The following is a 12,385-nucleotide window of genomic DNA, read 5'->3' on the forward strand; positions in this document are numbered from 1 at the left end:
AATTAAGCTGAATAAATGACTGCAGAAACAAGAGAAAGTTGGGAAAAGTAACCACTAAGGGTAAAGAGAAGATCAGAACAGAGAATTTGGGCAAAGTAATTTCTAATAAGATAATTAATAAACATCATGCCAATAATTAAGTGCAGGATGCAAACACAAAATATGTCTACTACCATATGTGAGATAATTGTTTCTGTTTTGCTCTCCCATAGCCTTCACTATTCAGCTATTTTAGTAACCTATTGCTTATTTATGGCAGAATTCTTCCCTGGTTGTTACAGACTGAATGTCTCAAAGAAATGCAGGAGTACCAAAAGGAAATTGTCCAGGGGCATGTGGAAGGCCTAATTATGGTCAACTTAGTGGTCAGAAATGGAGGTGAACTGGAACATACACAGGTTCTGTGGTGACACAGATTCACAGCCAGCTGTGACCAGATGTCATGAGGTTGTGGACAGATCCAAATCATCTCTTCACCCAGGAGCTTAGAAAATAATGGATTTGAACTGCTTTTAGATTGCTTAAGCAAAGTAAGTTCTTGGTGCCAGTATAGAGGAATTGCCAAGGAAAGGAAAAGAAAGAAACAGCTGATTCCTGATTAGGAGTCAGACACATGATTCACTATTTGCGGTGGTGGAAAAAATTGCCCTGAATAATTATTCACACTTTGTATAGCTTGTACAAATGGATGTGTGGGTCAAACCTATTTTTCATCATGGAGTCATGGAACACACGTGCCTGATCAGGCTGCACCAGGAAGGGCAGAAGTTTAGTCATTTTGCAGTGACAATAGATATGTGATCTTTTACCATTTTTTATCCCCAAAACACCAGGTAGTGAAAAATTAGGGAAAAATACCAGACTAATGTCAGAATACTAAAATCCTTCAAAAAAAGGATGTCATCAGATGCTACTTTTACTTAATGCAGCACACTTGTATCTCAACACTGAGAGAGCAGTTAGCACCTGCAAACATTGGCAAATTGAGAATGTAAATGTGTCTTTGCACAGTTGGAGGTGGTGCCAGGTGAATGGGCAAGAGAGGGAAAGCAGAATAAAAGAGCTATGAGATTTGGTGTTCTGGGAGCTGCTGCCCCTTCAAGAAGATGGAATAAAGGGCTCTGGGTTTTGGCTGCACAGCTGTGCAGCCAAGAAAATGGATTCACACCTGTGAAACAGAGGCACATGCTGCCAATGTTTTGAGTTGCAAGGTGAAATTTTGATAGCAAAGAGTCAAATTAATAGACAGTAGCTGAGAATTATGAAATTGCTTTAAGCTCCAGCAGCTTTGTGTGTTGACTGGCATTTAGTGAGTGAGAGTGTCAAAGTAATGCAAAGAAAACAGGATTTGAAACTAGGACAAGTTTTTTGTTTAAACATGTATATGAGATGCTGTCAAAGGCATCACAGCTACCTTCTGCATGTGAGTAACTGCTGGAAGTGAAAACTTGATTGGTGGTGTCTCTGAAGCACATCACAGCAGCTGTAACTAGTCTAACAGAAGAACTGACAGATTGTAATGGTGGCTGGCTGAGGAGGAGAGCTGAGAACGGAAGTGTCGGCATGAGCACCCAGGCTGTTTCTGAAGGGCAAAACACAGGGTTGGAGAGGAAAGGTTCATGTTGTCTTCACTGCTTTCTAACATGTAGCCACTTCCTGTTTCTTCTGAGAACAGTGAACAAGAAATGAACTAGAATTTGGGCAAAGCTTCAAGGTTTTTATTGAATGGTACATAACTAATGAACAAGATTATACACTGTCAGTATTTTCATGGAAAATAGACTTCATTAAACACAGCAACATACCTCTGCCTTTTGGATAGATGCTAATTTAGCATTTGTAAAACACAAGGCCCCAGCATGGCTGGAGCATTCAACAAGCACAGTCTAAAAGGGCTCCTGCTAGAGCCTTTTCTCTAACCAAACTGTCAGCACTGGCTCAGAGACCATCGGTCAGCTCCATCACAGCACGTCTGGGACACAAAGAGAGCTAAGATCATACTTCTAGAGCAGCAGTGTCATCAGTACCAGCCTATGGGGAAGCCTCTGTGGAAGTGCAGAGCACTAATGCCAGAAATGGAATCAATAAATATCAATGCAGGGAAAAAAGTCAGCATTCCTTTGTACATTAGTGTGCTCTCCTACCTCTGCCCCCCAGACTTGTGGATCAGCCTTGCAATGACACACAAGCCTCTGTCATTATAGTGTTCAGATTTCAGTTATCAGTAGGCATGATGAAATTTGACAGTAAAATGCTCAACTGCAACAGCAATAGCTCTTAATGCTGCACACATATATATATATTACATATTGGTACAATACATCTCAAAAAAGTCAATGGCCCAATGTAGCCATTTTTATGTGACACGGTTAATCTTCAAATATGAATATATATATTATTTATTCTCCTCCAAACCATAGAAGTTACAAAGACTATTCTCTCACCTTCCTGTACACCTTTTGTAAAAAGACAGTTAATTTATTTCTTTAACTGAAATGAATTAGCAGACTCTCCATCCCAGCTAAGAAATGGTTTCTCTTTTCCTTGTTAGTTAACAGTGATGTGGAATGGAATCACTTTTTTCTCTAGCTTTTCAGAAGGCATTTTCACATAGACTCCAGTAGCAAGACATCGTCTCCTCTTTATCTGTAACATATGGGAAGAAAGTAAAATAAACAAGCAATCACATCATAATATTAACTAGCACATTTTAGAGAAACTGATGGATGTTCTTCCTTTACTGAGTAGAATGTATTCTAGACACCTTTCTCTGCCCCTTTATAGAAGATCTGTTAAGAGCATTTGAGGGAGGATCAGGATGTACAGGGGCTATTAATACAAAGAAAAAGGAGTCCTGTCATTCATTTAGCCCTTTGAAGATGCTCCTGTTTCAGAGTTCAATGTTGGTTCAAAGCTAGGAGTGTTCACAGCTGACAGCTTCATTTAACTTCTAGAGACAGGAACTGATTGAAAAATATGGGAGAGACACATCGTTTGGTTTCAAGCTCAGGTTCATTTCTAACAGACTGAGTTCTGCAGACCCATGTGGGAAAAGGCAACCCAGACTTATATTTTGCATGCTTTTGTGCAGACATTTCTAGCTGTGAAACTAAAAATGCTTAAAGTTAGACTTCCCCATCTAAGGAGAAGGCTGTTTAAATTTGCTTTGCAGGGGTAAATGATGAGAAAAGGAAAAACTCAAATTCTGGGATTTTGTGAGAATCATTTGTGAAATGAGAATACATATGAAGACTCTTGCCTTCAGTCCCAGAAGCATCCAGGACTTTGTCTGGTTTTAAGCATCCAGCCCTAAGCCAAGGCTCAGACCAGCTGATGGAAGCTGACTGCTTTCTAGCATGCTGGCAACACAAATGAGCCATAAATAAATAAATATAAGTGGCAGCTCCAGCAAGTTCTCGTATTTTGCATTATTGTAATAACATTGCACTAATAAAACGGAGCATCCCACTGGGTTTGTTCCCAGTATTCTTCCCCATTCTTATTTCTTTCTCCTTGTCCTCATCACACAAAGGGGTATTATTAGCAGAAGAGGGCTGAGTTGATGGGACTTACCGCTTTGCCCACAAGAATGGCTGAGATGATGATACTGTAAAGAAAAAATCCTGAGGCAGTAGCTCCTAATACCCAGAGATATATGGCAGTGTCTGGACAAGGTTCTGGATCTAAAACATATGATATCACACAAGTCATGTCACACATGAGCCTCATAAGGAAGGCCCTCTAGTCAGTAAGTCAGCCTCTACACTGCTTTTCTCTAGCATGTGCTATACCACCAGGACTGCGCTCTGAGTCACTGCCTACTCAACCTCCAATGAAAAGAGACTTTATCTGTAGAAGAGCTCACACCTTACTCTGTTTCTTTTGCACTTCTGTATCTAACTGCCTAGACCTACGTGTACACTGCATGGTGTTGTTTATGCTATCCTTCCATGGCTATGACTATGTTTGCTTCGGGTGTGTGCAAGGAGACCTGGAAGAAATAAGAGCTAATCAAGATTTTCAGTGCTGAAAACAGTATTCACCTTTACTTCTTACAAGCAGAACCCTGAAGACCTTTGAGATGTAATAGCAACTCCCTTAACTTGGAAATGTCACAGCACTGTAAACCTGCTTGCCTTACCAATGACATAGAGATGTGTCCCATTTCCCTTGTTCATAAAATAGGGTGGGGGGTACATCCGCTCCATCTTGCAAATGTAAAGCCCGGTGTCATCTGCTTGCAGGCCAGCCAGGGTGAGGGTCACATTGTTTTGGCCAGGGGTGACACGGCACTGAATGACCTCTTCCACAAAGAAGGTTTTAAACTCCATGGTGTATGATGAGGCACAGATTTCTGTTAACTGGTCGCCAGTCTGTTTAAGCAAAGTCACTCGAATTTCCTTTGCATTCCCGATGTTCCTGTATTTACACACCAGGCTGGCGACTCCTTGCCTGTTGGCCAGCACCATTGCTGGCTGAGTCACTTCCATTACTGTAAGGAAGGAAAGAGCGTGATGGTAAGTGAACTGTCAAGGAAGGATCTGGAGTCATTTACTTCAAACCTGCACAGTAGGAAGGGAGTCCTGCCACCTCCTATTATCTGTGGGTGATTTCTAGAAATGCTGCTTTCAAAGAAAGGACTCCAAGACCACAATTCACATTAGCAGTGCATTAATATTCTTTAAAAAGCTCTAGAAATGCTTTGATTACTAAAAATGATATTATAAATCTCAGGAATTACTTGTTGCTCAAATAGTAGGTTATTTGGCCCACTTAGTCAAGCAATAAATGACCTCCATGCTTCAGTTTCCCTCCATACAATCTTTTTAGTATATATAAGAAACCAAAAAATTAGACTATAGATGGTAAGGCTGAAATTTGAAATTTAAAATCAGACTTTGAAACCACAATTTCTGCCTAGTAGAAATAAGCATATTTACATTTAGGAACAAAAAGTAGACATCCTGTATGGAACATGGAACAGAACTATTTAGGTAACAGTAAAACTGAATAGAATATCTGTTTGCATACTTTTGTTTCTGATCTTTTTTCTCCTTATTTTTAACTAGCTACTCCCAAGCCACAATATAGCAACAATATATACCCCAAGCCAATATAGCAGTACACAGCAAAGCCTGATAAACAGACTGCAAAAAAAAAAAAAAAAAAAAAATTGTAAGGGGAAATTACAGTACCATGTACAACCTCACTGACAGCTTTTTGCAACTTCTATATTCTATCCTGACAGATGATGGGATGGCACTGTCTTTTGCTTTAGTAAGCTGTGAAGACTCAGCATGATTTTTTCAATCTCATTTTATATCAGTTCATTTTGGGGCAGGGTTTATCTTCTCAGTTCTACAATGCAAGAATTCCAGATCAAGTGTAGAATTTCTCCATACATTCAAACCTCTATACCATGTTATCAGCTGCCACAATTTCACTTGCAGGGCCTGGTTTTTTAAGATCTTTTCTTCCTTCTTGAGCTACTCTGAATGTTGCCCAGTGTCCCTGCAGATAGTAATGCTCTAAAGGCTGTGTCTGGTTTTCCAGACACCTTACAGTGATTCAAGACCTTGCTCCCATCAGTCCTATGTCACCTTCCTCTCCTTGTTTTACCAAGTCCGTGTCCTGCAAGGGCATGAAACTGAAAACAAGTCAACACCCCCAGATACCTTGCCTCCTTCATCTACCCACCTTCAGCAATGGCAGTGGCTGTGCAGAGAAAGCCCACGGTGACCAATATTGAGAGCATTCCTGTGCTGGGACAGAGGCTGAAGGGGCTGAAGGTGTCTGATGACTTCAGACTTTAAGACAAACTGGAACTCTCAGGACTGGAAAAGAGGTGGCACCTTTCAGGATAGTGAATCTTCGAAATGTTTGAACCCACACAGAGCCAGTGTGTATATATAGCTTTGATCCCAAATGCTTTCAAGCTTTGTTTTGGTTTAACATAAAGGAAACAGTGGGTTTGATTAGTACGCACGCAGTTAACCTTAAACAGCATGAACAAAAACAACTATTCAGCAAATGGAAAATATATATTCAATCTGAAACTGCTGTCTTCTTCTTTAAGAGTCGTGGGAGGAAAGTAAGTCATCATTAGAGCAGTTCAGGCCTTTTGGTGGTGCCAGCTTGCAGAATCAGAGCACTTAATATTTTAGCAATCATCAGGTATTTCCTACCAGGGCAACATGCAGAGAACTGTACTTCTGCCTAATGTGGCAAAGTACAAGCTAGCTTTTTTTATTGAGGACTTGCCTCCACCCCCAATTTCTTTGCTTGCTTTAATGTTAGTGCTTTTGATGTTTAAAAATTTCTACCCCCTTCAAAATACTGATTACACTTGCAATTACTTCATCTTTTTGTATCAGCAATGTGACTTGAGTCAGAACCCAGCCTCTTTAGGCTTTTCTGTTTCCAACAAAAAATTATCTAGGTTTATAGCTAATGACTTCCACATCTGTACAGAACTTTGCTACCTACAGACTTTACTACCTAACTACCCTGACATCAACAGATGAAAAATACTGCAGGAGCTTTGATTATTGCTATCTCTGCTTAGAGCACCTGCGTCATTTCAAATATTGGTGAAACAGTTTTTGCTCATGGACGTTTTAAAAGTAATTTAAACCATGAAAATTGTTTTGCGTTTTTATATGATAAGATGCCACATCCATGGACCATTGCCTAAAGAATTCCATAAAAATGAATGTTCATTTCCTTTATTCTGAAGGTCAGCATTCTTTTTTTTACCACTCTTGGAGAAGTTCTTTTAGAAGGTGCTTCATCATTTATAAATGTAGATCTAGTCGATTGCAAAGAGCTGCTTTTGCACTGGGACCTAGAAAAACTAACAGCATTAGTTCTTGAACACTAGCCCACCCAATCCAAAGATCTAGGATGAATACTTAGTCTTGAAATCACATAAATACCTAATGATATAAATAAGTTTACTGTTTCCATACCTAGGTTATGCAATATTTGATTGTAATGACAGATTCATAGTCATTTTAATCTTAAACAGCATTTAAAGCAGAATGGATGATAAATGAAAATACTGGTATGGGAAAATGAAAAAGTGCACCCTAATAATGAGACAGGCACATACTGTATTACTAGTTAGACAAGCTTAAATCAATTTTAATATTAAATGTAAAATAAATGCTATTGCAACATCATGTACCAGAATATCAGTGAGATTTATGGCATGAAATTACCACATTATGCCTGACATTTTCATATCCAGAGTAGTAACTAAATTATCTGCCCTTTGTATCTTCTGGGCTTGTGTTTTGCATGCAGTTAAACAAATGATACATTTGAGCTTCATCAACTACGGTGTCATCTCCTGATAACTGATTGAGACTGCAAATTGATGCTGCAATTAGCCATTAAACACTGGCAAAGGATTGCCATGTAAAAGTGCTCATGCTACACATACCCACACAGGATCTTGCACTGCTAGAGTGACAGGCAGCACTCTGGCACTCCTCTCTCTCCTGATTGAGACTGCTCTAGCAAGTTTCATTTCCAGTGGTACTCCCCTTCTTTCCTGGCTATTTTGTTCCCAGAGCGCATTTTCAGATCCACAACTTTTTCCTCTTTACCCTTGTTCTTCCTTAAAAGCCTTGTGTTATGATAATTACTCTTCTAAGTAAAGCACATGTCTCCCTGTGGAGTCTCTTGAAGTCATCTCTGTCTTTGCAGATAGGGCAGCCAGAAGTGAGCCCAGGCTGTTTTCGGCTATCCCTTCCAATGGATAGAGATTACCTTGCCATGGTGCCTTCCTAATGAGATTTTGGCTCTTGAGTTAATGTATGCAGACAGCAGGTAGGTCATGCAGTAGAAGAGATCTTGTTCCAAATAAGGTCTCACTTTCATTGCTCCCATCCTTCCCAGCTCAGTTATAGTATGGATCAAGGCATTGATAACAGAAGGAGTTCCATACTAAAATAAAATCCACAGGAATCACGGGGGACACCTTTTCTCTTGTCTGTGTCCCTTATCTAGCTACTCTTCAGCTGGTCAAGAGTCTCTGGACGTCAGCTTGCCCCACCTTCCCTGAGTATATCATATGAAAAATACAGGCCATGCTTAGTGGGCTACAAAGCCACAGGACCTATCTTCCCCAGTTACTGCACCTTGTCTGTGTAGTCTAGTATCTTCCTGCACTGACTCTTTTATCTTGGCAACTCTTCATCTTTCACCCTTTCCTGTAAATGGAACCTTACACATGGTCTAGTGGCCAGGCAACGAAATGGCTGAAGGAAGAGCTCTAATTTTGGCTTTGAGATTCAGGTCCTTAAGTGAGGTTATTGCTCAGGCTGTTTCTAAAAGTCTGTGCTTTGTGCTCCAAAAGATCAATATGATATTCTTCTTTCCTTTAATGCACATACTTGTACTGGAGCACTCTTTGTTCTTAGGGGTGATATTAATTCCCATTTCATAGGAAACTTTTATACTTTACATATGCTACCACAGCAAAGTGTCAGAGCAGGGGCTAGGACTGAGGGCCTTGCAATGCAAAGCTGCAGAGCCTTAAACACAGGGTTCAGCTTAGGAGAAGCTCAGGCTTCACGACCTCTTTGAACTTAGCTGAGGGAGGGACATGCAGTTTCACACTGGACTACACTACTGTGATTACTCAGATTGCTAGAAGTTAAATAACTAGCTTTCTCATGTAAGTTTCTCTCTCATTTTGGGTTAGTCACTTGCATTCTAGTGATTTGCTTTTCTTCACTGAACACTTGTTAGGGCAAACCTTCCTGCTGATACTGTGTCAGAATTCCCTTGCATAATGTTTTTATTCACAAAATTATTTTCACACTTGTAAGCCTGTCTCACGCTGCCAATGTTTTTTTCTGTGACAGGAACTTACTTGGTAAATTGCTTGAGATGTAATGGGGAGAAGAAATACTTAAAATTTGCATAAGTATCTGGTTTCAGGATACTTTGCTATACTCAAAATATGAGATCACATCTTATTATGTTAAACTGTTCACGTTTTTAGCGTGTTAGTTTGCCACAAGTCTATTGGGGTTTTGAAATGCACTGTCATTTGAAAAAAATCCAGATCTCTAAGTGGTATGGCTGGAGAAAAATTCTTTTGTACAAAACAAGAGGTAAAGAGAAAAGGAAATAACAGAGTGATTGGAAAAACACCGTTACATTACCATTAAAGGACTAAAATCTGGTTATTTTAAGTAAAGGTCTACATATAACCAAGTTTGGTGGATCAGACCTAGTTCCTGAAGGAACCACAATTCACATCACAAAACTGCTGATTTTTACGTCTCTCAGAGTTGTTGCCTTTTTCTCAGCTTCTAAGCTGGTTTTCTAAATGCTGCTCTCCAGTCCTAAGCCTGTTCCCTCAATACAGCCTCAGAAGAGGTGAGAACAGCACTGGCTGAGGAATTCTCTTTGCACTGCTTCTTAGGGCACACGAGGTTGGTCTTGTCATCAGCTTCTGCTGATGAGCAGATTGTCCAAAAAGATTTGAGATGGGGGTGCATGTGTGAGTGTCCTTTTTTTTTTTTTTTTTTTTGTGATACAACCATTGGTATTTATTTTCTGGAAGCTAGGCTTTGTTTCCCCTACTAGAAAGTCAATTATATCCAAGCTTTCCTGACATGCACAGCATCTATAATTATCTAACACAAAGGGCAAATTTCTTCCCAACTTTAATGCTGCCAGTTCTCAGTTAGCCTTGTGTCTGCATTCTAGCCCTTACTGGGCCAGGTTTGCTACATGTTATTTGTCATAAGCCATCTATGTCCCAGTAGCAACCAGCCCTGTGTGAATGTATTGCCCCCACCCCATGCAGCTTATGGTCAAAATGGAAGATTTGAAATGTATGGAAATAGATACTGACAGAAGTAAGAGGAAATAGGGACACAGGGCTGGAAAACAACATGGGCAGAACATCTTTGCACAGCAACTCCCTTATTCTTCTCCAGTTTCCTATAAGGGGTTGTGGCAAGGGAAAGATTTTAGGACAAATTTTAACAGAGATAATAAGTGTCTTGGCAGATGTTTAATGATATTTAAAATGTTTCCTTTACTGGAAGGAGTTTTCCAAAGCAGAGCTCCACATATTTGTTGTTTCTAGACCAATCACTTGGGATTGAGCACAGGATAAAACAGATATCATCGCCCCAAAGTGAACACTGAAAGCTAGTCTGTTTCCATGAATAAGCAGATAAAAACCAAGGGAACCCCCCAAGCCTAAAATTAAGCCGTTAAGTGTACCCCACGACTGGAAAAATACTGGAGAAATGTTTTACTTCCACTTTCCTTTTTTTCTTAAAGCATTGTGAAAAGGAAACACAGCAAGAGGTAGACATATTTCTAAATCTCTGGCTTTGACATTGCAGCAGTTTGAATTTAATGAAGGACAGAAGAATAAATCATAAAGTTTACTGAAAACATGAGAAGACATTCTAATCAAAAATGAGATGGGTAAGAAATATTTTTAAAAGGGTGCAGATGAGGAGCATAATTAAGGCCCTACTTCCAGTTTACACAGGGCTAATTAAGTCCCTGATGTGTAAAAAAAAAAAAAAAAAAAAGAAAAAAGAAAATAAATAAAATTATGGTATTTCAAACTATTAAGATCAAAGCAGGACTTCTGGAAAACCTAGAATTAAACCTTTATAAAGCAAAGTACTCAATGAAGTTTATATAAAGGAGATAGTGCTCCAGTTCAGTAGACTTATGGAGAATCCAAATATTTGAAAGGCAGGAGACCTGACAAAGAAAGGTATTTTCATAAGCTCACAGAATGAAGTTCATCCAAGGAAGGAGATGGAGCAGATTCTAAAGTACTTCTTTGATTTAACGACAAGTGAGTAATTAGGTCAACTCCATTTGCCAGAGTCTGGAGGCCATTTTGGAAGACTGGATGTGAGCTGATAGTTAGAACAGGATGGGCTAGAAAATGAAAGTAAGTTAAATTAAATTAAATTAAATTAAATTAAACTAAATTAAACTAAATTAAGGGAGAAGTTGGTAATGTAGCAGAAGGCAGAAGTCACTGGACAGGTACAAAACGAATGACAAGGTGTTCAAACTGACAGATTCACACTAACATTTGGAATACGCAGCAGTGAGCCAATGTTTGTCAAGGCCAGCAATGATTGTTTCAGCAGTTAAGGTGAACAAGAATCATGAGCTAAGGCTTCTGAAGGTATTTGGTCACATCCATCCACATCCACATTTTGTCTGATTTGCCTTTGCAAAGACAAAAGACTACATCCCAGAAGTACAGCACAGTATGCATCTCTTCCCAGGGGCACACCGAGTTTGGAAATACAAGCCACAAGTCTTGGACATTTTAGGGGGACCAGCTTCTATGAGGAAATCTTGGTGCTTGTGATGAAATGGAGGTAGGGAAATGAGAATACCAAGGGGAGGAAGGATGTTTTGACAGAAATATGAGTGGCTGGATCAGTGAAGGGTACATGTAGCTTTTTTCAGCTTTCAGATGTCACTGTTGGGCTGAGTGAAGTATATTCCAAGACACAACCTGCCCAGAAGTCTCTTATGAGTGAAAAAATATTTTAGTGAAGACCAGATAATGCACAACCTGCATCTCTGTCAATAATGCTCTTTAAATTTTGCAGGACAGAGCTAGGCAATACAGAAACACAGCAGTGAGGTATGGGGACCATTTCAGAATCCTTTCTTGCTATAAACCTTTCCTTTCTTTTCTGTTTGAGACATCTTCTCCTTGTCCCTTTGCTGTGATAAAGCCACTATTTATTCTATGCTTACAGAAAGCACAGAATGAATAGTGGCTTTATCACAGATTGTTTATTCAGGGCCTGTATGATAATGTAATCCTGGGAATTATGTCTAAGATCTGTAGGGCTGATGCCCTGATTTAAGGAACTTTATTGTTCGGTCTGTTTTCCCTTGGTCCATGCCACCACATGTTACTAAAAATTTACAGAGATGTATGCAAAGATTGTGAGGTGCCATTAGAATGGTTATTACATCATAGGCTGGGAGCTCTGGAGAACGAAGATACAGATTTTCTAGCAGAGGATTGCAGAATAAATCCCAGACTTTGCAAGAACCTTTCTGATTTTGAAGTGTAGGAGTTGCAAAATAATTGTCACTCCATAAGGCAGACGTCTCTGCAAATGGGTTACTATAGCCAAGAGTGGCTTTATTATCAGCAAACTAAAAGCAAGTCCTATACCTTCCAAAATGTATCAGCTGCAGAATTTGTTGTTCAACCCATACTTACCCACAGAATCTGATCTTATGTACAAAGCCTTACTTTTGGATTAGTGATAACTCAAACTCCCTTTGTCTTCCCTAGTTTATGAACTATTTGAAATGGTATTTCTAGGACTTAGCAATTGCCCTTTCCTAAAGT

General features: G+C 39.6%; 1 protein-coding gene across 1 annotated transcript; it reads right to left on the reverse strand.

The window, feature by feature from the left end:
- Nucleotides 1–2,537: 2,537 nt before the first annotated feature.
- CTLA4 (cytotoxic T-lymphocyte associated protein 4) lies at nucleotides 2,538–5,863 on the reverse strand. Its single transcript, XM_083864685.1, has 4 exons — nucleotides 5,698–5,863; nucleotides 4,142–4,492; nucleotides 3,574–3,683; nucleotides 2,538–2,646 (listed from the first exon to the last, which is right to left on the reverse strand). Exons 1-4 carry the CDS (start codon nucleotides 5,753–5,755, stop codon nucleotides 2,548–2,550), a joined length of 618 nt encoding a protein of 205 aa, XP_083720811.1. The 5' UTR covers nucleotides 5,756–5,863; the 3' UTR covers nucleotides 2,538–2,547.
- Between the last annotated feature and the right edge of the window lie 6,522 nt (nucleotides 5,864–12,385).

This window comes from Zosterops lateralis (assembly GCF_965231275.1).
Source record: "Zosterops lateralis genome assembly, chromosome: 7".
NCBI classification, from domain to species: Eukaryota; Metazoa; Chordata; class Aves; order Passeriformes; family Zosteropidae; genus Zosterops; species Zosterops lateralis.

Bases quoted from the DNA above. Each gene is read 5' to 3' on its own strand.
- CTLA4 (XM_083864685.1), bottom strand. From the start codon at position 5,755: ATGCTCTCAATATTGGTCACCGTGGGCTTTCTCTGCACAGCCACTGCC. The intron at 3,684-4,141 runs GTAAGGCAAGCA...CATATGTTTTAG, and splicing joins GACACATCTCTATGTCATTG to ATCCAGAACCTTGTCCAGAC. The intron at 2,647-3,573 runs GTAAGTCCCATC...CATATGTTACAG, and splicing joins CCATTCTTGTGGGCAAAGCG to ATAAAGAGGAGACGATGTCT.